The sequence below is a fragment of the Falco naumanni genome, chromosome 8 (assembly GCF_017639655.2).
Source record: "Falco naumanni isolate bFalNau1 chromosome 8, bFalNau1.pat, whole genome shotgun sequence".
NCBI lineage: Eukaryota > Metazoa > Chordata > Aves > Falconiformes > Falconidae > Falco > Falco naumanni.
The window spans coordinates 61,207,946-61,232,131 of NC_054061.1; the positions used below are offsets into that span (position 1 = coordinate 61,207,946).

Sequence of the window (24,186 nt, forward strand, 5' to 3'; positions counted from 1 at the left end):
TTTAAAAGCAAAATAAAACCACCAACAACAAATCTTTAAATTAGGACTCTCTAGGATACCTGTGCCTTTGGGAGGAGGGAACAAAATCACTAGATTGAAACTTTTCAGGATTAGTCATAGTGGAAGCAAGGAATGATGGCCTGAAATATGCAGTAAAAGTTCTCAGAATAGGGAATGAGTCACTATTGCCCTTGAACTTTGTGAATCTGAAACTATATTTATCATTTCGCATTGTTCCTGAGCTGTGTATTTGTAGTTCCACACACAGAACAACTTGCCTTTTCTGCCCTCAAGAGCTAAAACACGCACAAGGGAATTTCCAGGGAGAGAAGCTGAGGATTAATTTCTTAAAGTGAGCTTTATTGAAGAATACTTGCATTGGGAGATTACTGATGTGACGGTGATAACAAAAGATTAAAGAGAGGAATAAGGCAATAGCATACAACATACCAAAAAAAAAAACCCACCAAAACCCAACCAAAAAAACAACCAAAACAAACCAACAAAAAAGAGTAAAATTGAAGAGTTCACATAGGATCAAGAATGTGTAACGCGCAATACTGTCATGAGGCAAATATTTTTGTTAATGTAGTACTTTTCTCTTTTCCTTCCCACAGCCTTATCTGCAATGTTTTGAACAGAAACCAGAGCACTACAAGGAAAGGTCCAAATCGCTACATTTTGCATTCTTCCTATTCTTCCCCTGCTACAGTATAGGAGATGAATTAGACAAGTTTTTGAACCAGGTCATTGCTAAACAGCTGGCTTGTGAAAGAGCGCAGCTGTCACACCAAAAAAACCACCTTGGCACTAAAAATCAGCGGGGAATCTTGTAAGTGTCTGCAGAACTGCGTGTTCAATTAGTTCAATTAGTTCAAGAAGTGCATATACTGGAAGTGCACTTGCTGTCTCTGGTCTTCCAGCAGTAGCCCCCATAGAAAGAATGGAAAAGGTGTTTGAGAGACTTCTGTCTTTAGAGTCTTTTACATAACGGAATTCTAAAAATTAGAAATATTATTTTTGGGTGGCAGGATAAAAGAGGCAGTTATTGGCTTGCCAAAAAGACTTAGCAAATGGAAATCCAGAAGTAGTTCCAGGAAACACAATAGGTAATGTAATAAGTATGTGGGAACTGTAGGTACTTTGCATTTTTGTACGTGAAGTCACTGCAGCACAGGATTACACATCCCACACTGATATTTCAAGTTTTCTTATTCCGTGGGAAGGAAAGCCATTGGTGCGCTGAGGCTCATTTTATAGGCATAGATTATCAGCTATCTTTAAATCTGATTCCAAAAACTCTCATGGATGTTGTGACAGTTTATTAGCATAGGGAACCCCTGTGGGCAATTGTGCTGCAGTGTATGTATAAGCAAAGGCTATTCTCAATGTCTGCCTGTAGTGATGATCTCAAACTCCGTGAGTGACGTGAAAGTGCATGGAAAACAAGTAACAAAACCCTCTCTGTGTTTTACATGGTTCTTTAAGAGCAATTTACTATGCCTAGACAGCTGAAGCCTTCAACCTGTGGGGCAGTGGAAAAGAAAATACCAGTATCTTCATGGTAAAACATTTCCAATAAAAGTGTGCAGCCAGATCATTTTAACTCAGAACTACGACTTTTCCACCCCCACCTCCCCCAAGCATAATAAATGTACCAAAAGAAATAAACCTCAGTGCACGGAGCAATTGTTCATGAGGACGTTCAGCAGTAATACTGAGAACTCCAGAAGCATTTACCCTTTTGCTCAGAAGTCTGTGATTCTTAAGTGAGAAAGCTGGTGACTACTGAAACACTGGTTTCCACATCAGCATTACTGATGAAGTAGGATGACAACAGATCTCCTCTTCTACTGTTACTCGCAATGGATACAATTTGCAAATGCAGTTTTGTACTGACCTAGGACAAATTTAGCAATTGGTTGTGCCAGCGAAGAGTTTCTCCAAGTAACTGCATAATCTGTGGCTTCCAAGATGCTGTATACTGGCAGGCAGCACGTCAGGATGCTGTGACACAAGCGTAAGTATGGGTAAGGAGTGACGTTTACACCTGGCACCGAAGCCCTGCCGTTACTTTCTGCTACCCCCCTCGCTTCGGCCTTCTGGCCGGCGTTTCCCAAACGCAGGCCTGTCGCTGAGCGGCAGCAACATTTTCACACTGGGATTAAACATTAGAGGATGTGAACCTGAAGAACTGCCACGCCCAACACACCTAGGTCTGCAGGGGCGTTGCTTCGTGTCTTATTTTGTGTTTTGGTGGTTTTTTTCCAAGAGTTGTGCGCTTTGGCCTCCACCCCAACTTTTGCCTACGAGCTACGCGGCGGCGTTTTCCCTGCGCGGCCGCGGAGCCGCCCACAGGCGCTAAGGGCCGCCCTTGACCCGAAGGCCTGGGGGGCAGCGCTCCCCTCGGCGCCGGCGCCTCGGCCCGCTGTGAGCGGGGCGCTTGATAGTTAAAACCGCAAAATTTTACAAAGTCGCCCGTATCCATGGCAACCTAAACCTGACACCGCCGAAGCCCAACCCGTCTGTAACCCCCCTCCCTCGCCGCACAGGGAGGGAAGAGCCGCCAGGAGCGCTTCCCGCCGCCCCGGGGCCTGCGGGGACCCCCGGGCGCGCCCGGCGCCCCTGCCCGGCGCCGGGCCACGGCCCGGGCCCTGCCGGCGCTGGGGAGGCGATGACTCAAACTTTCCCCCCGCCCAGAGGCCGGGGCCGACAGAAAATGGAGGCGGTGGGAAGGGCGGGGTGGCCCCGAAGCGGACGGCGCCCCCGGCCCGCTACACGCCGCCGCTCACCTCAGCGCGGCGCCGCCCGGCCCCGCGGCTATCCCGCCGGCGGGGGGCGCTGCTCCCGCCCGCCCCCGCAGCGCCCGGGCCCTACAGGCTCGCCCCGCGCCGGGGGCGTGGCCCGGGCCGGAGCGGCGTCCCCGCTGGCCAATGAGCTCGCCGCGTGCCTGACAGTTACGCGGGCGCCGCCAATCGGGGGAGCGGGGGGCGGGGGCGGCGGGGCGCGAGAGGCTCCGCAGGCCGCCCCGCTGAGGCACTCGGCGGAGGGAAGTGGCGCAGCATGATGCGGCTGTGGCGCTCGGCGCTGCTGCGGGAGCTGCTGCTGCTCGGCCCGCCGGGGGCAGCCGGCGGGGGCGGCCCGGGGCCCGGCGCTAGCCCCAGGCGCCTCCCGCCGCCGCTGGCCGCCTTCGGGGCCAGCCCGCCCGCCTCCCGCCGCGGCCCGGGGCTGCCGGCGGCGCGGGGTTTGTGCACTCGCTCTGAGGGAGCCTTGGAGGAGCCGGGGAAGGGGGCGCCGCCGCCGCCCGGCGAGCCCCCCGCCGACAGCGGCCACACCAATAACCACGGCGGCGGCAAGGAGCTGGCCGGAGGCGGCGGCGGCGGGGGGGGAGAAGTGAGTGCGAGGGGGGCGGCGGGGGCGGGCCGCGGCGGGGCCGGGCCGGGCGGCGAGGGATGCGGTAGGCGCCATGTGAGCGCCGCCTTCCTCCCCTCGCACGCGTGGTGCCTGCGGAAGGGGGCGGCCCGGCGGCGGGGGCCGCTTCCCCGGCAGGTGCGGGGGCCGGGCCGCAGGCATCGCCCCTCCGGGGGGCGGGGGGTCCGTGCCCGGCCGCGGGGCGGAGAGGGCCCGGTACCCGCGGGTGGGTGCGAGGAGCTGCCCAGCCCCGCGGGGGGGGGGGGCGGGGAGGAAGCGGGGGCGCGCGGCGGGGGGAGCGCGCGTGTCTCGGGGCTCCGCGGGGTCCCGTCCCGGGCGGGGGGCGCTCCCCAGCGGGCTGGGGCTGGCCGCAGGCAGCGTGCCTTCGTGGTTGTTTCGAGGGCAGCTACCTGCAGAAGCTGTTTTCCGAGAGAAGTGAAAGCTGTGTCATCTGACATTAATTATTAAAGGCGGCGTGCGTGGTGTGTGGGTCTCCCTGGGCGGTTTTGCAGCGCTGCCGTCTCCACGTCCACATCTAGTGCAGTTGGGGTTAGGTATTGCCACCCGTCGGGGATGCGGAACGTGTCCCTGTGCCCAGAGGTCCTGATTTGTCCCCCAGTCACAAAGGTGCACATAGGTAACAGAATGATAAAACTGTATACGCTTATGCAGTTAGTATTCCTTCACTTAGAACCTTAAATAAGCTCAAAAAATGGTCAGGGACCGAGGCATCAGCTCCGGCTCGTGACCCTGGTAACAACCAGTAGTGGATACCAGGGATGGAGTATGATGACGAGGGAAAGGGATTGATGGTTCTCCTTAGTGCTCTGCACTCTTGGTCCTCACCATTACACAGGTCTTGAAAAACTCCTGTTCATTTCCCACCCCACCCAGCTGACAGTTTGCCCATGCTTGTTTGAATGCGGGTACGCTTCATATCTCTGATAAGCTGTCAGACTTTTAAAAGGTTAACTGTGAGCCCCATGAAGGCCTATCTCCTCTGTGTGAGTTTGGAACATGCCTCTTGGCTTTCCTGTAGGCAACCCATGTCGTCTTTGTGCTGGTTATGGGGTGGCATAATAAAAATGTTAAACCAAGCTGCTTTCCCAGGCTTTGCTATGCTTATTACCTAGATGAAAAAAGCAAAAGACAGAGGAAGTAAGGCCAAGGAAGGAGTACCTTGTTTTAACACTGAGCAGTCTCTCTTGGCCTAATACTAGGAAGTCTGGAAAACATTCTGCAAGGTCAGTTGGGAAGGCTTCAGCTCCTAGCTTGTTAGTAGTCCTGCTTCTGAGTTTCAGGTTTTGTGTGGGGTCTTTTTTTTTTTTTTTTCTTTCCTTTTTTTCGCATGAACTTGAACTCCTTCAATGTGGTAGGTTGGGAAGGAAGCTATCTTCCTCTTTTTCTCCCACCAAATGTCTTAGCTGCTTGGCTTAGTTCAAGCCTTTTGTTTCAGTGGGATATAGTCTTCCATAAAGGCATCACTTACAATTTCTGCTGTCAAGCTCAGTAAAAAATGCATGCTGGTCAGGTTATATAACATACAATATCATACACTATCATATGTGTATTGTTATTATATTTGTACTGTTGTTCAACATATATGAAGTTTCATCTTTGAATTGACTTTACACAATGCTTTGGAACAAAAAAATTAATCAGATGCAGCTCAAGTAGGTGTTTTCAATGAGAAATGCAGACAGTACCATTAAAAACTTAGGAAAAAACAGTATGCCAGCTATGACGGTTTTTTGAGGAGGATGTTGAGAAGGTGATTTATTAAAGAGGTAACATTTTCTTAAACTGATTTTTTAGAACAGCTTCCTACAGCTAGCATCGGTTAGGGAAATCCTGTAACTTCTAATACGTCTGGTAAAGCTGTGTAGTCACAAACCAGTTACATGCAGTTTAATCATTTTTGGCTTTTGACAAAAGGATGTATTTGAAAGTCAGATGCTTTCTCTTTGAGCCTTACTGCAAATTGAGCAAGGAGCAATTACATAAACCATACAGCATATAGTTGTGAACAAGGAAAAAGCTGGAAACAGTTTCTTTTCAGTTCAGGCTGTGCAGGAATTCCTGGTGGCACATTAGCCAGGCCGTTGGATACTTTTTTTTTTTTTTGAAGAATTTAAAAAGTCTTGCTTAAGCATTTGTATATGATATGGAAATCATTGCTATATTAAGGCAGAGTGCAGGGCTCAGAAGGAAAGTGAAGATCTTCAGAAGACAGGTTCCTAGACTAAATTGACAACTGGGCTGTCAGTGCAGTCTGGGTGTTCTGCTGATTGTAGCACTTTGCCATCCAGCAGTATATAACATTTGAGTGTGTTTGGCCGATGATTTGTGGACCCAACTGGGAAGACAGTAGTCCTTCATACACTTTTGTTTGTTTGTTTTGAGGGATTATTTTTTCCTATTTGGTTGTAAGATCATGGCTCTAGGATACTGGAACAGCCTACAGTATCGCAGGACAGCACTGACATTTTCTTGCTTGTTTGCTTGCCCAACAGTCCTCGTGTACAGAGAGAAGGAGTTGCGAGTGAAAACCTAAAATTTGTGCAAAGACTGTACAGAAATTTAGAACAGTTTTAATTTCTTATAGAGGGAATAAATTATGAGGTCTGTGGCTGATGAAATAACTAGTATCCCGTTGCATAACCACATCCCCTTATGCATCTTTTTCCTAAACATATTCCACCACCTCCTTATCCCTGCAATCCAGCCTTCACTCTGTGTAGCCACCTGAGACTTGATACATTTTGGAAAGAAAAAAAAAATTGAGTTTCAACTGAGAGTGGTCATAGACTGGTATTTTTGATTAATGAAGGCTGTGCATTAAAATGCAGTCATACCTATGTTAATGCCTAAATAATTAAAAACAATAACCCGGTTGTAAAATCTTAAGTTATAAACTTCTGTAATGTTTAAAAGTGTTTACTTCTACTTCAGTATAACTGTGCACTGTTCACTGTCAGCGTAAGTGTGCATTGTAGGATCAAACATAGTTTATCTTAGTATAAGCTGTTTCTAAATTACAAAGGCCTTAAGGTGAGAACAAGGAGCAAAATGTGAGCAACCCTGATTTTTAAAGTATAGCTACATTGCAATATTTATGGGTACTAATGTATGGAGTATAGGAAAATGGTTAATGCAAGTGTTTTATTAATTTATTTTTTTTTCTTAAGATGAGAAGGGAGTGGTAGCGCTCCTTTTTAAGGACAGGGATGAATTCTGGAAATACCTTTTATAATGAGTTTTGCTTTTGTGTCCAGGCCAGATTCCAGAGGAATAACTGTATAGTAACCAGGCAGTGTTTCATCTCTCTGCCACTCCTGTTGGAGTGTCGATATAATAGCTGCAGATGGAAGAAAATGTTAAAACTTTGCTTTCATTAGACCTTTGGCAACTTCCTTAGAGGCTAAGGTTTTGAAGCAACAGTTCTTGTTTTCAACATAAACACTTTGATGTCTACTAAAATATGTCCATCTTTGGTCTATGTTTATAAATATTTAGTTTTGTCGGAATCTTGCTAAGTTCCCAGGTTACCCGCCACTGTTAGTGGGACCAGTATCTTAACTGTGGAAGTACTTGTTGGCTTGACAAATGTTTATATCTCTTAGTTGGAGATCAATTATCTATAGTATGGTGATAACTTCTTCAAGATGCCTGTTTTATATAGAGTGGCTACCGACTGTGGGTTTCAGCCCTTGTAGCTTTCATAGAATAGTTGGGGTCATTAGGGGTCTTTAAAAGCCATATAGTCCACTCCCCTGTGATGAGCAGGGGCATCTTCAACTAGATCAGGTTGCTCAGAGCCAGTCCAACCTGACCTTGAGTGTTTCCAGGGATGGGGCATCTACCCCATCTACCTCTGGGTAAATTGTTTCACCACCCTCGTACAAAAAAAAAAAAAAAAAACAAAACCAAAACCCCCCCCCAAAAAAACCCCCAAAATTTCCTTATATCTAGACCAAATCGACCCTCTTCTATTTTAAAGCCATTACCCCTTGTCCTGTTGCAACAGCCCTACTGAAGAGTCTGTCCCCATCTTTCTTGTAAACCCCGTGTGAGTACTGAAAGGCCACAATAAAGTCTTCCCAGCACCTTCTTTCCTCCAGGCTGAACCACCCCAACCTTCCCTCAGCCTTTCTCCATAGGAGAGAGGTGTTCCATCCTTCTGGTCGTTTTTGTGGCTTCCCCCGGACCTGCTCCAACAGGTCTGTGTCCTCCCACGCTAAGTGCCCCAGAGCTGGATGCAGTGCTACAGGTGGGCTCTCACCAGAGCAGAGCAGAGGGACAGAGCCCCCTCCCTTGACCTGCTGGCCATGCTGGTGGTGATGCAGCCCAGGATACAGCTGGCCACCTGGGCTGTGAGTCCACATTGCTGGCTCATGTCTGGCTTTTCATCCCCAACCACCCCCAGGTCCTTCTCGGCAGGGCTGCCCTCAGTCTCTTCACCCCCTCAGCCTGTGTTGGGGGCTGCCCTGACCTATGTGCAGGACCCTGCACTTGGCCTTGTTGAACCTCATGAGGTTCAGACAGGCCTGCTTCTGGAGCTCGTCCAGGTCCCTCTGGATGGCATCCTGTCCCTCAGGCGTGTCACCAACATCATGCAGCTTGTCATCTGCAGACTTGCTGAGGGTGTGCTGGATCCTACTGTCAATGTCATTGATGATGGTGTTAACCAGTACTGGTCCCAATACAGACCCATGAGGGACTGTTTGTGACTGCTCTTGTGACCTTAAATTTTTATGACTGGTGTCTTATGGTTGATAAAGAACCTGAAAGTATAATTAGCAGCATCATATCTTTGTATCTTTTGTTGTTCCATAAATCCTGTTCTGCATTTGGCAGTTATGTCTTGAAGTACCAAGTAGGAGTGTTTTGCTGTATTTGAAATTTAATCTCTTTCATATTGTAGAAATTGTTTTGTATCAGTACAATGCTTATACCAGATTCCATGAAGGATTTAATTTTAACAAGAGCTGAATTACAAAGAGCTGAAGGAAGGAACAATGTGGATCACACAGTCCTTGTGCTTGGAATTCCTGCATTCTTTTTTCTTTATATTTAAGGACCAGTATGGAGCATCTGCCAGTATTCTAGTCCACAGGTTAGCATACCACTGAAGAAGTCTAATTGTGTAATAGTCTGGTGCTTTTTTTTTTTTTTTTTTTAAATCAGGGAAATCAGTATCAAAAGTCATTATTCATGAAATGGAATAAACTGGAATTTCCACTTTAATTTGACTGGCAATTGCAAGTTACCTGACTTGAAAAACAGCTCTTTACAACATGTGTTGAACAGCACTATCTTGCTAAGTGCGCTCATAGTGCCAAAACACAGCTTTTAGATTAAGCAAACATCAGTTACTGACATCACTGACCTGATAAACTGCAGAGCAAGCCTTTCTACCTCTATTTAGCTGATAACCTTTATCAAAAGATGGACTGTTTGACAAAGAGCAATTTTCTGTAAATATATCGAATGCCATCCTCTTTGCTTTGGCAGTCAGTGCTGATCCATTGTTAAATTAGGCTGACTGACCCAGGGTTGAACAACAGCAGATGTGAAAGATATGGAAACCGTGTCAAGAGAGAATTTCTGCTGCGAAAGGTGCTCATCTCTGTAATAGACTAAAATCTTACAAAGAGACAGATCAGAATCTTGGTCAAATGTCTGAAGTGGTTTTTTTCTGCCCCCTTCCAGATAGAGATCCCACATTAGGAACAGCTGTAAAATTCTGAATAATAGGTCAGAAACTTGTAATTAAATAAGTCATAAGTTCATGTTTCTCAATGCCTTTGCCAGCTCGTTTCATCAAAGTGAAATACGAAAATTTCCTGTGTCAGACCATCAGCAATCCAGTAATGAGTCTTACAGCTGAGGCATTCCTTGAAATGTGAAACCTCGATGCTTTGGGGAGCTTAGTTAAATGCTCTGTAAATGGGGAAAATATAGGGTGTAGACTGTGTAACTCGGGGTAGCTTTAAAAAAACCCGTAGCTGCAGAGTTCAGATGCAGGTACAGGATGAAGCTTTAATTGGTGTGTCAGTAGCTTTGGTTCTGTTGGCTTGACTGGGCATACTGTTCTCAAAAGATTGAAAGCACAATGTGCTGCGTGGAAGACATGATTTTTCTTTAGGAAAAAGGGTGTTCAGTAATTTGCTTGAGGTAGTTGCAAGCATTTGTCTTGGTTGAATTGCCAGCCTGTCTGTGCATTAGTCAGCCAGCATCATTTTAAAAAAAAAAAAAAAAAAAAGCCAGACTGGAAGACAAGGAAAGTTCTGTTGGCTTACAAAGCTGTCTTCTGTTCTTAGTATGTAAGTAGAGTGTTTTAAATAAATTGGAAAATGAGAAGTGAGATTTTTTACTACTGGTTTTTGCTGCTAGTTATGAGGAGAGGAGGGAGGCGAATGTAATCTAGAGGTTGCCTTAAATTTAAAAGAGTATTTGGATATAATCAGATTTTTATTAAAAATAATTATAAATCTGACCTGTTGTTGGGGTAGAGTAAGCTAGTATTGGGAGAGAAGGAAGGATTAAATGCCAGTCTGTAAGATTATACTGGCCTACTGAGGATCTGTGCTTAGTTGCATTTTTATTTCTGTAGTTACAACTCTAAGTACTGATATTCAAAGAATTGCTTATCTTGTGAAAACTGTCATGACCGGAATTCAGACCTGCTTTTTGTATGCACATGCATACATGTATAAAAACAGACGAATTGCCACTGGTTTTTTTTGCATTCTAGTTTTGGGCAGTAACTTTTATACATTACAGTGTAGTAACAAGCTTTAAAACTAATGGCTAAAATAATGTAAGACTGCATACTCTGCATTTTAGTTAATTTATGCCTGCATTTACTGGAGAATTTATTTTTGCTTCTCAAACATCAGGACATTGGCTTTCTTAAATTGACTTTGTCTAGAAACAAACCTGAGCACATCAGGGGTCTAAAAGAATTGATCCAAAGCCCTTTGCTATCACTGCCCCTAGCAGTTTGGAAGTGTATGTTCCAGCTATGTGGTGTGATGCCAACTGTATGCTGCAGTGCCATGCTTGCAGGGGAAGCGTAAAGAACCGAGTATGGACTTGTGCTCCTGCCTGCTGCAGAGTGCTTTGGAATATTAAGGGAAGGTGTAGCTCTGAGGTTAAACTTAGAGAAAACTTCCAAAGGCTTTGGGGCAAAGCTATTACACCTCTTTCTCTTAGAAGGAATCTTGATGCTTAATTTGGTAGGTTTCCTTCACATTAACTATTTTAACACGTGGAATGCTTGGAGAGCCAGTGTATTTACATTGATAAGCATAGTGAGCATTAGAGATGTATCTGTACTGCGTGTTACCTTTGTAAGTATGCCTGATGGGAGTTCGTGCCTCTGGTGCCTGAGCTGGTTCAGGTTGCTGTACTATGTATGCCGCAGAAGGCTTTGCTTGCTTTCGCTCTAACTATGTGGCTTACGTAAGCTTCTAGAAAGACAAGGGCTTTAGGACTCCTCCTAGGAGTTCCTAAAACCAGGATTATTTTGAAGAAAATGATACACATTCATTATCTCTTTTCTCTTGCCTGTGGAACCTTTGGGTCAGTCTGCTCTTACAGCTTGATTACGAAGCATGTAGATCTTTGAGTTTTATAAATACTTTATCTTCTGTGCAAGGAACATGTCTATCCTCTGTAACATCAAGAAGAGAGAAACGTGACAAACCTGCTTCAAAATATTTCTAATTATAATCTTAGCAATAAATGTAAGTCAGTAAAAACATGACTATGTTGCAGTTAAGAATGTTGTGAATATTGTGAAATGTATATGCTACTTCTGTTATTAGCTTTTTTTTCATATTTAAAGCTGAATTAAGCTTGGTGTTCACTGATAAGTGTTCTTTGAAATTGGTGGTAGCGGTTACATTGGGAGTGAAAATGTGTTTCCTTGTGAATAATACAACAATAAAAAATGTGTATAGATAAAAATATGCACTGAACTAATCTATGCATGTGTTTTTGTTTCTTTTTTTTTTCTCCTCCCCTAGTAAAATGAAGCAAGGTCTCCTTCCTAGCTTAGAAGATCTACTTTTCTATACCATTGCAGAAGGACAAGAAAAAATCCCAGTTCATAAATTCATAACTGTAAGTCTACTGTTCCAGAGTGCTGTGTGAAATCTAACTACTACAAGATATTTTTTTCTAATACTTTAGATACAAGAATACAAACCAAACAATTTTACACGTGGTTAGCTGCAACAAGAAATGTAACTTCCCACCCCTGTCCCCCCCCAACAGTGTTTCTCTAAGAGTGAGCGTACTGGTGTTGTTACTCACTACTTTGCTGTGCAAAAAGAGTGTGCTTGAGAGCATCTGTGTCTGTGGCAGGGCTGGGTACTGTTTTGATGTATGTAGAATATAGTTGGACCGCTGTGGATTTCAAATGACATTAGTCCGTTGACATAAAGTGCGGCTGAAATGGCAACAGGATTGATAAGGTATCAGAATGTCTCTGTGTTGATAACACAGTGCAGGTGTTTCTTTACCTTGATAAATGAGACAGAGCAGTAGAGAACTTGATTGTAATAGCATATCTTTTCATTTTAGTAATTATTGTTTTATTGTAATAGGCACTCAAATCTACAGGATTACGTACATCTGATCCCCGATTGAAAGAGTGTATGGATATGTTAAGACTGACCCTTCAAACAACTTCAGATGGTGTTATGCTGGACAAAGACCTTTTTAAAAAGTAAACTTTCTGTCAATAATATAACTATATAATTCTGAATGAATGTTGTCTGTTACTGACTGCTGTCTTACAAGGTATATAAATCAATGTGTGATTAGAAAGGGAGTCAAACACACACTCCTACTGATGCTATTTTCATACGAGTTCGTTCTCTGGTTTCATGCAGCAGACAGATTGTGTGATCTCCATGAGAGTTTAATCTATCAGTGTTTGTTAACTTGTGTATCTGATCCTATACTGCAACTCTCGGTCAGATGCAAAGTAAATTTATTGATGCGGTGTGGAGTATTTAGGACGAGTATGTAAAACTTCTCTCTCTACATCATCAATTATTTTAATCTGAAGTTCAAAATGCTGCTTCTGTGTGGTGAGGTGTTCAGAGTATGTATGTAGTTAATTCTAAAAAAGAGTATGTGAAAAATAGTAACGTGAAATTTCAAGATCTGTAGAGATGGGAGTAGTTAGGACTGTAGACGCTGCTTTGGTCTGTTTTGGAAAAATTTGTGTGCCATATTTTTAGTGATGCTTTTTTTTTTTTTTTTAAGATAAGTCTGTGGTCAGTTAGCTGAACAATATAAGCACTGTTTAGGCTGTCTTCAGTTCATTCCAAACGTCTTCCTTTGTGAACTAATCCTGTTTAGTGCTATTTCCTCTGTTACAATTTAAAATACATATGTGCATGTATATAAAAAGGTGTGTTTACATACATAATTGTGTATATGTTATATAAGTATATAAAATATATACAGTATATGCTTATACTATGTCATATATTTAAGTAGTTGCTGTAAAAAACATAAAATATATATATTATATTTTCTAAGATATATAAACATTTTTGGGGAAAAAAATGAATATCTGTATGTGTGACAAAATTGCAAACCATTCAGATCCTTAATCATATATGGGATACGTCTTAAGGGTACAGTGTGGACTAACTTTATTCCTATATTCAAATTCAAGAACCAGATTTTCACTGGTTATTTGTCATCACAGTAAAAACTCTAAATTGTTACAGAGTCAGAAACCTTCCTGGGTGTGTGGTTGGATTGGAAAGGAAACGCGTTTTGCTATTATGCATTACATTTATAGTAGAAGGCTTGTTTGTAACAGTAAGCTATGGATTATGTTTTAGGCAAGGGCTCTACATTAAAAAAAGGACAAGTGATTGCTAATTAGCAAGGTTAGCCTGTGTCCTGTGGCACATCTCTAGGATTTAATCATCTGTGTTGGGGGAGTGGTTGTTACTGTGGTACTTTGTTGAGAGCTAACATGGTTGCATCTTATGTAGGAAGAGTTTTGAACATGAGGGCTATACAGCGGGTGGAAAGGTGCATCTCTTTGCACAGCAGATTCTCCTTTGCAGCAGCAGTTGTTACCCTTTTTTATAAATCAAAAAACCCCAGACTTCAGTTATCTGTTCCTCCTAGGCACATTGCATTTGTTGTGTGGAGACTCATACAAGGTTCTTGTATTTTATTCTCCCAGGTGTTTAAGGTGAGAAATATAATAAAGTATCTACTCAGCTGTACTTGCTTCAGGACTTTGAAGCATTGGTTCCCTAAATGTAAAAGTCAGTAGTTTAGTTCTGCTGTTGAATTTGAATCCAAAGCTGCTAGATCAAATAAAGCATCAAGAATAAGTGAAATGGAGTAGTGGTAGCATAAGCGTGTCTAAATCAATTGAGTCCAGTAGAAGTTACCTGTAAAATTTGTTAGCTCATGCATCTGTACCATCTGTCTAACAGAAGTTTAAACACCTTTTTAGTTGTTCGAAACATTACACTCCAATTTGACTAAAATTGCTTTATCTTGAAGACTTCTGGCTTTAGAGTGCTCTCCACTTAAATAAAAATTTGGAAAAAATCTCCATGTTACAACTTGGGTTTTTAATCTTTCATCTCTGGAGTTTCTTGAATTGAAGGCTTCACTGGTGCACATTTCAGAGAGAGTGCTTGACAGATTTCTTGAATTAGCTGTTTGTTGCATGTATATAACATAACACATCTTCGTAGCATGAACGGTACCTTGCTGAGACAGCCTGCTGCAAGCAGTGCAGCATGGTAGTTAGCTTGCTATGTAAATTTTTTTCTTTCCTTTTTTTATTTGGTACCCTAGCTATGGTAACTACTTAATAAAGTAGTAGTAGTGCCATCTAACTATTGTTGGATGTAACTTAGGCAACTTAATAAATAGGGAAGATTGTACACTCTAATCTTGCTCATGAAGCATGCATAGTTTGACGTATCCTATTTTTGTGATCTGTTTCTATGACATTGTTGCCAATTTGTAGAAAAATTTCTAATAATCTTTGTAAGAAATCCTCTGACCCTTTTTAGCTTTTCCTTTAACGCACATCTTGTTCCTGACAGAAAAACAGAAGAGTTGCAAAAAGCCCGATTTCTTAACTAACAATATTTTGTTCAGTGGTGGGGCAGGGGAGGGGAGGAAAGGCATGAGGCCGTTGGAATTGAGCTGTTTTGAAAATGGCATACACTAGAATGAGATGATAGCTACCGAGTGACAGTTATAACTCTGAGGTTTAAACCTGATTCTTTTTCAGAATAACTTCCTTGGCATTGCAGACTTAGCCTTTGTCACAAGGTGCTGCCTGTCCCGCTTTATTGACCTAGAACTGTGGTGGTGTTAGCCAAACCTCCGCTCTGCGGGTAGGAGTCTGGGGATGTTATGTTCTCGGCAAAAACCTGACAATCTGTTGCTGGATCTCAGGCAGAATTATCTGTTCGCTGCCAAGCGGCTGTGCTGCTCTCCATCTAGGTAGCAAATCCTGAGGAAAACTTTCATTTTAGATCTGTTTAACCCGACATATTAATAGGTGTTTTCATTCTATTTGAGCAATTAGAAAGCTTTTGACAGCAGACGAGGAGGACTTCCATTATGTTACTATCTTAATACCTCATTTGTCAAAAGAATGTTACTTTTTTTTCTGAAATGTCTGAATATATGGAACACTTCTACAGACCTAGTCTTGCTTTCAGTAACGCTTTAAACAGGAGAAAAGGTGTCCGTTTAGATTTATAGGTAGCCAAACAGTTCTTCAGAATTGGTGGGAGTGCAGACTTTGTTTTTAGCCAGTGTCTACTTCGTGTAGGGAAGCTATAATTAGCAAACCCAGCTAGAACTTGGAAAGGAATGGATAAACGTAGCAAGTTGAATGATAAAAGAAACAAAATGACCCTAAGTTTATGCTAGAGACCAGAAGTTCTGTTTCCAAAAAAATAAACCCCAAACTTTACTTTCAGGTTATACAAGTCATGGAAAGTTATTACAGATCGTAAGGCTTGCATCCTAATCTTCCTAACCCAAATGGATCAGGGAAGGGTTATAGATTGAAAAGAAATGTTTTCAAATAGGGGAAGAAATGCTCGGATTGGGATTTGACAAGACAGAAATCTTTAGGGTGAGATTATAAAAATTAGGAGAAAAGTTTGTATTTGAGTGGATACTGCCGCCTTTTTGTTTTCCATGCTTTGTATTGAGTTGTTCTAATAGGTTTGGTGAACCGCAGTCTTTTTTTTTTTTTTTTTTTTTTTTTCTTTAACAAGAGTGCTTAATGCTGTGCAGGTGCTACAGACAATGTAGAAGTGCATCTGAAGTTTAAACCTAATCCATGTTATGTTGTTATTCCTTCTGCACACATCGCTGCCATCACTGTTATTAATTACATTTGGAAAGGGGTTGTTGCACCTGGAATAGGTAACTGTAATCGGAGGCTGCTGGGAACAAAAAGGAACAGGCTTTTTTGCAAGATACATAAAAAAGGAGTGGATAGGCATGACAAATTGCAACAAAACCAACTCTGCTGCAATTTTAACATAGACTAATGAAGAGGTGTATTACAGGCAGAGCAGTTCTTGAGAGGCTACTGTGTACAACAGACTTCTCTGCTGTTGCTCTTTCACTCTTGGAGAATAGTGCCTACCAGCATTTGAAATGGCTGTCAGCTGAATTCGGGCTAAGTACAAAGGAGTTCAAACTGAAAGAGGGGGATCAAAAGGGAAGGTAGTTCTGTTTGTTCACTGGTCTTGGCATGCATCTTCATTTTGAACTGATAATGACTTTTAATAGTAGGATTATTGGAAGTACCTATTCCGAATAAAATATTTCCCTAAAAATTAATTTTTTACTTTCAGAATAAGTGTTCTTTGGAAGGCTATGTTACTCCTTCATAGTATGGGCCTAGATTTCCATTTGTCTGTACTAACAGTATGTTTCTGCTTTTGTCAACCCTGCCAGAAAGCATAGTATGAACACATTAAGGAAACTGTTTGGTGTTAAACCTTCCTTTCCTCTTTCTTGCACTGGGATAAGGCTGTTAATACTCTTTATCAGGTCATATTTCAACTGACGTGTTAATGGCTCCCAATTCCCACCCTTGCTCCTGCTCAACCTAACCCACAGACACACCGCTTTCAGCAGCGTGTCCCAGCTTGTGTTTTGATCCTTCCTTTCTTCTGCTTCTCCTAGATAAGTCCTTTTCACTTCATCAGTTTTTTAAATGTACCAGATGGGCTGATGTTCCAAGGGTGTGGACAATAATGTAACTGTGTTCTGGGTTAAAAGGCAGCAAAGATTCCTCAGCTGGGGGTAGTTTGAAGCAAGAGACTTGCAGTACTGCTAACTTTTGCTTAGTTTGGAAGATGTTATCGAGTACTTCTGCAGAGTTTTGTTTTTATTAGAGTGTAAACTCATTCCAGTTTGGTCTGTTGGCAGTGTTCTCCCTCTGTTCGTGGTAAAACCAGTTGGAGGCAAGAGAAACCAACCCTGAATCTCTCGGGTCCCATCTAACTCTGAAGTTAGCACTTCTTTGGACAGAGGCTGGGTTAGAATGAGCTTCGCATGTCTTGATCCCAAGAAATGCGTGGCTTAGATCCCTTTTGCAAGCTTAGATGCTACTTGAAGGCAAATTTGTAGTACCTTGGGGTACAGCCTCGCAGTGGAAGCTTCAAAAAGAAGACCTTTTAAGTAAAAAGGCATGAAAATGAATGCAATGAAACAATTGTAAATACTTTTAAAAAAATAAAACTTACAAAGCAGGAAATTGAAGAGTCTTTCTGATGAAGACCTGTTCTTGTAGGCATGTAACTTCAGGGGACTGATGGTCCTTATTTAAATAGCATGTAATTGCTACTCAGGTATGCTTTTTGACAGTACTTTGTCAAAATACTAATAAACTTTTTTAACTTTTTGCAGGTGTGTACAAAGTAATATTGTGTTGCTTACTCAAGCTTTCAGGAGGAAGTTTGTCATTCCAGATTTTATGTCATTTACTTCACATATTGATGAGTTGTATGAAAGTGCTAAAAAACAATCTGGAGGAAAGGTAACCTGTTTGTAAATTCAACTTCAAATTTCTGTAAATTTCTTGATACTAAGCAAATATGTTCTTTAAGTAGATGGATTTTTCTTAACATTTTTAGCAAAATATTTAACTGATAACTTGGTGAAATGGTTTTGGAATTTCATTTATGTCTTCAAGTTGTAAAGTGTGATAGAAATACAGCTCCTTATCTCTTAACAGTCTTCTACGGTTTTGAGGTTAGAATGAGAAATAGTGGTGTTTTTTCTGTATTTTAGGTAAACTATTAAACTGCTATATAGCTTGTCAGATTAAACTTTAGCCTATTAAGGAATTGTGCTGCTTTGCATAACTGGATGGTTGTGTGACAGAAGTAATTGTCAACACCATACCTATGTTAGTAATTAAGGTTTATTCTAGTGTTTATTTTAAAAAAAATTTTAAACCCCCAAACTTGATTACAAGCTAAAATTTTATATGATTTGAAAACGCTAAACGTGCTGTAACACAGAACAGAGGTTCCTCTTAGAGAACATGCTGAAAAAAGTTCTAATTGCTAACGATCTAGTGAATATAGTAATTTGTAATGAAGTTTTAGATATACTAGTGATTATTAGTGGAATAATTCAGTTGAATCTTATGTATCCTTTCCATTGATGTTTGTTTTAATTGACATATATTAAGTATTTTGGATGTACTGTCTCTCTTTTATTTCATGCTGTGATAGGTTGCTGACTATATTCCACAGCTGGCCAAGTTCAGCCCTGATTTGTGGGGTGTGTCACTTTGCACAGTGGATGGACAGAGGTACATTCTAACTTTTAGATTTTGCTATTTCAGTTATTTAAACTATCTGACTCATACAGCACTTTATGATATCTTGTGGTTTAATAAAGAAAAAGCTTTACTGGAGTTACTTAAGAAGTAAAACCCATTTGGTCATGTTTCTTAACTTTTTTCTGTTTTTCTGTTTAACCTGAATTGTTTTGCTATTATTATAAAATATTGTTTAAACAGTATTTGTAAATACTTTGTTTAAAACTGTATTATATTGCACTTACAATCCAAATAATTAGGTGTGGGTAATGTTGATGATAATCAAAGGACAGGATAGAGACAATGCTTACGTAGTATTAATCTTTGGGAGTTGAAGAGCTTTGTCTAATAGTACCAGTGCCTCAAGCTGTATTACTTCTTCTGTAAGTCACAGTGTGCTTAGAAGTTAGTTCCTTTTCTACACTTTAATGCTTTTACTCTAGCATTATTATATGACTGCTGTATGTCTTTACAAAGAAAATGAAGATGTGGGAACTGGATGGAACTTAACATAACTTTGCTTTTCAGGTTTAAACCTTCTCCTGTAAGGGCGTATATAGGTCTTAGATACAGCTAGAGTTACCTTATTTTTATTTTTTATTAGTAACTTAGTGTGGCAGAGACAGTTAGGAGCCTAAATGTAAAGGAGTATCTCTCACCACCTAGCTATGAGGTAAGGTAAACTATTCTGTACCTACCTTTGTGAGTAGACAATGTGAGATACTCAGCAGCTTGCGTGTCTCTGCTGGCCCTCGGTTTGATATGGTCATACTATGTATTTTGAGTACCATAATTTGTAGATGTTGAGTATGTCCTGGGTAAATGGGGCATTCCTGAGAGAGAGCTGGTGACTATGGATCGAGGTTCTTTTTAATGTGATCTGTTATGATCTTTGTTTCTTATTAGCCATATGCTATATAATCTCTAGGGGAGGAGCTGTACAAGTGAGCTGAAGTATTTTTCAGCTTCCTGCTTCAATGCCTGAATTACCATCTATCCATAGTAAAACAGCTTTAAAAGTAAAGCTGTTCTTCCTTTTGAATATTTTAAATTGGCATTTTACTTTATTTATAACATGTACTAATGAAAGTGTTTTGTAATGTTAATTCTTGTAATGTTTAATGTTGTGTAGTGTTAGTTATTATAATGCCAGAATAATTCGGTGAGGTTTCCCTGAAACGTCATGTTTGCTGCAATGAAAAGAAACAAATACACTTCTGATCTTGCCATGGGAGAAGTGGCTGCTTGGAGCTTTTCGCTCTAGATGGGGCATATGCTGCTTGTATGAGTCATTCTTCAATGCAGTCTGACAGACATTGAAAGTAAACTTACCAAAAGATAGCATTTAATAATGGTAATAAAATACCTAGGCCATTAGCAAAGGGATTGTAAATATGGCTATTTAATTCTTGCCCTCAAATTCCAAAAGTGAATTGGATCTGATCTTTGTTTATATAGATAGAAATATGTGTAGTGGCTATATTCAGGTCAGCTTTGCCCTGTTGAGTATGTGGTTTGCAATTGAGTGGGGTAAGTGTGATACTAGAGGTGTGAGGTGATTTTTTGTTTGTTTGTTTTGTTTTGGTACAAACACATTTCTGAACATGCTTTTGGTTTTTTACATCTGCAGTAATCACCAGCAACTGACTTTGTTATGCCTCGTTTATGGAGGCAGGTGTTAAAACATTTACATCTTTTTGTTACGCTCTTTAAAATGAGACTTGGTAATAATACACTTTTGTTTTTTGGGGTGTTTTTGTTAATAGTCCTAGCATTTTGAAGAACAGATGAAGCATTTAACATTTTACTTGCCACAGCTGGCAAACAGGAAATTTCAAAACTCTTCATCTGTGTTTTTCCCAGGCATTCTGTTGGCGACACCAAAGTTCCATTTTGTCTTCAGTCCTGTGTAAAGCCTTTGAAATATGCTATTGCTGTTAACGATCTTGGCACAGAGTATGTGCACAGATATGTTGGTAAAGAGCCTAGTGGACTGAGATTCAACAAACTGTTCCTGAATGAAGATGGTAAGATACATATAATACTTAATAATACAAATACTCAATTTTAGAAAATTATAAACCGAGCTACTCAGTTTTTTCAGTCTCTTTATTTTACTTTTTCTTCTTAAGTCTTATTATTAAACAGTGTCCCAAAATATTTTGCTGTCAGAAGGGTAGGCTTATCCTTTGTTACTTGCTTTTGCCTAATTTTAGAATGCTAGTAAAAGATGCCTGATTACTTCTGTTCTATTTGATAGTTATCCAGCTGTAGGAGAAACCAAAGAATTGTGATAATGTAGGCTTTTGAATTATATAGTTATTTAGTTGAGTTGGTGAAGAATTTAAAACCTTTGGTTCCTTTTTAAGAAATGTGTATGTCACTTCCCTTCTCAGCCCTCTGAGAAGCAGGTGCTGGTGCCAAAGGCCAGCACTGGGTGGCTTCCAGAAAGCAAAAATGAGCACATCTTCCCACAGATTATTCTAAACTAAATTTGACTACTGATTCAAAACAACATGTTTTTATTTATTTTTTTTTCCTGTGGCAGAAGTGCTTCAGCAAGAGTTGCTTGTACAGTATTTATCTAAATTATTTCTTTTTCATATTATATGAATTCTCAAGCACGAAAATGTTATTTTTAAAAACATGGCAAAAATCTGAGAAGGATGACTCATGTAGCCTTGGAGGAAATACTGGATGTTATCTCTGAAACACAAACGTTTCTTCTAATGGATCTTCCTCAGTCAGAAAACAGACAATGTTTCTGTTGCCATGGTATTACAATTAATATTTAATTAACAGCATAAGGCTTGGGTGATATTTTTGTCAAGGACTGTATTGAATTCTTTCTGAAATATCTATATTACTAATATATTAATGATACATATTTATATTTAGTACATACCTTAAAATCATCTTTCCAAACTTACAAATAAAATGGGTCTTGACAATTTATTTTTTCTTTGTTATGTTAGTGTTAATGAAATACCAACATGCGTATATATTGCCAAGAGGGAATTAAGCATTTTGCCAAGCTTTGCTGTCTTGTTGCTTTCCCAGTTTTTCAAAATACAACTTTGTACAGTGTGAAGAAGACTATCTTTCATGTCCTAAGAAAACTGACATATAAGAAAAAGTTTTGATGGTGCTGAAAATTGCCCTTTTTTTTTTTTTTTTTTTTTCCCCTTTTGGATCAATACCGGTGTTCTGAGGCTTTTTTACTTTTAATGAAATGACAGAAAGTATAGTAATTACTTTCTTCTCTTTATTGCTGCTTTTAAAATGGAACTATGAGAGAAGATTAGTTGTTAGGATGTGATCTTTTATGTTACTGTTAGACTGTAAAAGGTTTTATAAGACTCTTACGCAATAAGAGAAATGGGATTATTGTAAGTTTTCCAGTGTGCATGAAATTAATGGGCAAGACTAATTAATCTGTTAAAAATTTTGATTTTTTAAGTATATGCTTATATGGCCAGTATAGCTGACATGAGAATAATGTGTTAAAACTAACCTGAACATTCTTATCTATACAGTCCTTTAAATGAAAGACTAAAAGGTAGAAGTCGATTAAATAGGAACATTTCAGTTACAGGAAAGAAAGGGAAGTCAGGTTTCTGCAAGTGAAGGTGGAGGAGGGTAGAAGGGATTACATTTGTAGATTTAAATTAATGTAAAATAAAGTTTGGATATGCAGAGTATTCGGCAGTTTGAACACATGTGAGTACTTTGAAGATCATATTTGAAAATAAAAATATAGATATTTAATCTGTTTGCTTTCTGGTTATTGTGATATAGATGAATTTCATGTTTGTAATTGGCATTTCATGAAGTGACATGCAGGTAGTTGAAAACTGGTTTGGCATGCATCTGAAGCTGTTTTTTATACATACTACATTAAAGATTCCTAAAAGAGCATGTTCTTCCATTTCTGTGTTTACTAGTACTGAGATTCAAGCTGAAAAGAATGGAGAATATTACAAGACCATTTTAAATCATAGCTAAAAATGCCAACTTATAACAAAAAGTGTTATGAAGAATCATGTATGTTTTGAGTAAGGTCTGCACTGTACAATGGAAATTCTGAAACTTGCAGCCGTGTGAATATTTGATTTTAAAACTTGTTCTGTTTGATAAAAATAATATGGCCCATCAAATAATTCTGGTTTCTGGAGGACTGAAGCAATGCTCATTTTAATTAAATACAGATTATTCTAGTTGATTGAAATAGCTCAGGGCTTTTACATAGTAAAATATGTCTGAAATAGGCATCATCAGGAACAATTTTCCTAGTCATAGGCATGAAGAAACCTGTAAACTGATCAATGATTATTGAGTTCTGGATGCAACATGACTGACAGTACCTGTATATATGTACAGTTAGTATCTCTTATCCGTACATGAGTCTTTCTCTTGATGATAATAATTTGTAGGATTAGTCAAATAATACAATTGTTTGTGGAACTTAGTCTGGTAATAAATGTTGCATTGTAATTGAATGAGGGATTGCCAGGAACCTGTTCTGCTGAAGAATTTTGTTAATCAAAGATGGAATTCTTTCTTTATGTTTTTGTTCGACAAAGAAATTTTGATGTAATTTTGGAAAGAACTTGCCATGATGAACTGTTCTGTGTGTTGAAACTATGTTGCATATGTGGGGCAACCTCTGCTTTCTGTGCTGAAAGGCTCCAAGCCCTTTCATACAGTAAGGGCCTAAGGCCAGTGGTGGACAAAAAAGGTCAGAAGAACTGGCAGAGGAAAATCACTTTAATTTGAGTTTGTTAGGGGAAAGGCATAGTTTGCATATGGCGTAATTGTGTGGCAGGTTGGTAGAGCAGTTGTGCTAATGGACAAGCAGTTTTAAGGTATTAAAAAATACATATTAATCACCATTCACAGTCTCCAGTGGAGAGATTTTTAGGTAACTAAATAAATCATATTTTCTTTTATTTTGAATTTAGATATACCTATTAAATGTATTGCAGTTCTGTATGTAAAGAGCTATTCTAGATAAGCATCTCCTTCCCACAGGAGAAACGGAGCACTGCATTGGTGAGGAATATATTTACTATTCAGAGGCGTTAGTGGGTTGTTCATGCGAGAGACAAATGGTTGAATCAGTGCTAGACTTAATCAGGGCATCCCAGTTAAAGTCGAAGGGTTATTATGACTTGTGCTTTTCATTAAGGATAAAACTATGAATTTATCTGAAGTAGAACGAGATGATACAGCAGTATAAGAGACTTCCAGAGAAGCCGCATAAAAGATTTTTATTTTTTCTGTCTGAGCAGATCATTGCCTTTATTATACAGTGTATGTGTGTGTTTATGTTTTTAGTGGTGTGTCAGCTTTGCAGAGTTCGATACCTCTTTCTAAAGATTAATAGATGAATTTGTTCACCTTTTTGGCAAACTTGCAATTACAGTATCGATCTTCATTCCTTGTCGTTGTACAACATGGAATCCCCTTGCTGATGGCACCCACTGTTAGGTAAATTAGTAATTGCTGCTGCTTTAGGAGGAGACTTCCTTAAAAATGAAGGTAGTGTCAGAACCTATACATGCCTAAGAGGTGAAAAAATACCATGGAATGAAAGTATTATTGACAAGAGTGGAAGACATCTCTTTGAATTTAGGAGGAGTCTTTCAGAATGTTGTAGGATTTTATTTAGACATCCTGGCCCTTAAAAAAGGCCAGTATATCGTAAGTCTGTGGAGAGGTTCTTCATTGTGGAGTAGAATGGAATGTTTCAGTTGGAAGGGACCTACACCAATCATCTGGGCCAACTGCTGAGCACTTCAGGGCTTACCAAGTTAAAGGATGTTATTAAGGGCACTGTCTAAATGCTTCTAAAACACTGACAAGCTTGGGGTGTTGACCCCCTCTCTGGGAAGCCTGTAGCT

At 40.4% G+C, this 24,186-nt stretch overlaps 1 protein-coding gene across 2 annotated transcripts in view; it reads left to right on the forward strand.

Moving 5' to 3' along the window:
- The first annotated feature begins 3,014 nt into the window (after window positions 1–3,014).
- Window positions 3,015–24,186, forward strand: part of GLS (glutaminase) — a 66,443-nt gene continuing 45,271 nt past the window's right edge. The window contains exons 1-7 of one of the 2 annotated variants that reach the window (XM_040604366.1): window positions 3,015–3,379; window positions 7,572–7,578; window positions 11,445–11,541; window positions 12,027–12,148; window positions 17,362–17,491; window positions 18,195–18,274; window positions 20,147–20,310. In XM_040604366.1, coding sequence (XP_040460300.1) covers window positions 3,064–3,379; window positions 7,572–7,578; window positions 11,445–11,541; window positions 12,027–12,148; window positions 17,362–17,491; window positions 18,195–18,274; window positions 20,147–20,310 — 916 coding nt within the window. In that variant the 5' untranslated portion in view covers window positions 3,015–3,063. Of the gene's footprint in view, window positions 3,394–7,571; window positions 7,579–11,444; window positions 11,542–12,026; window positions 12,149–17,361; window positions 17,492–18,194; window positions 18,275–20,146; window positions 20,311–24,186 lie in introns of both variants that reach the window. The other variant, XM_040604365.1, reaches the window with a different exon arrangement.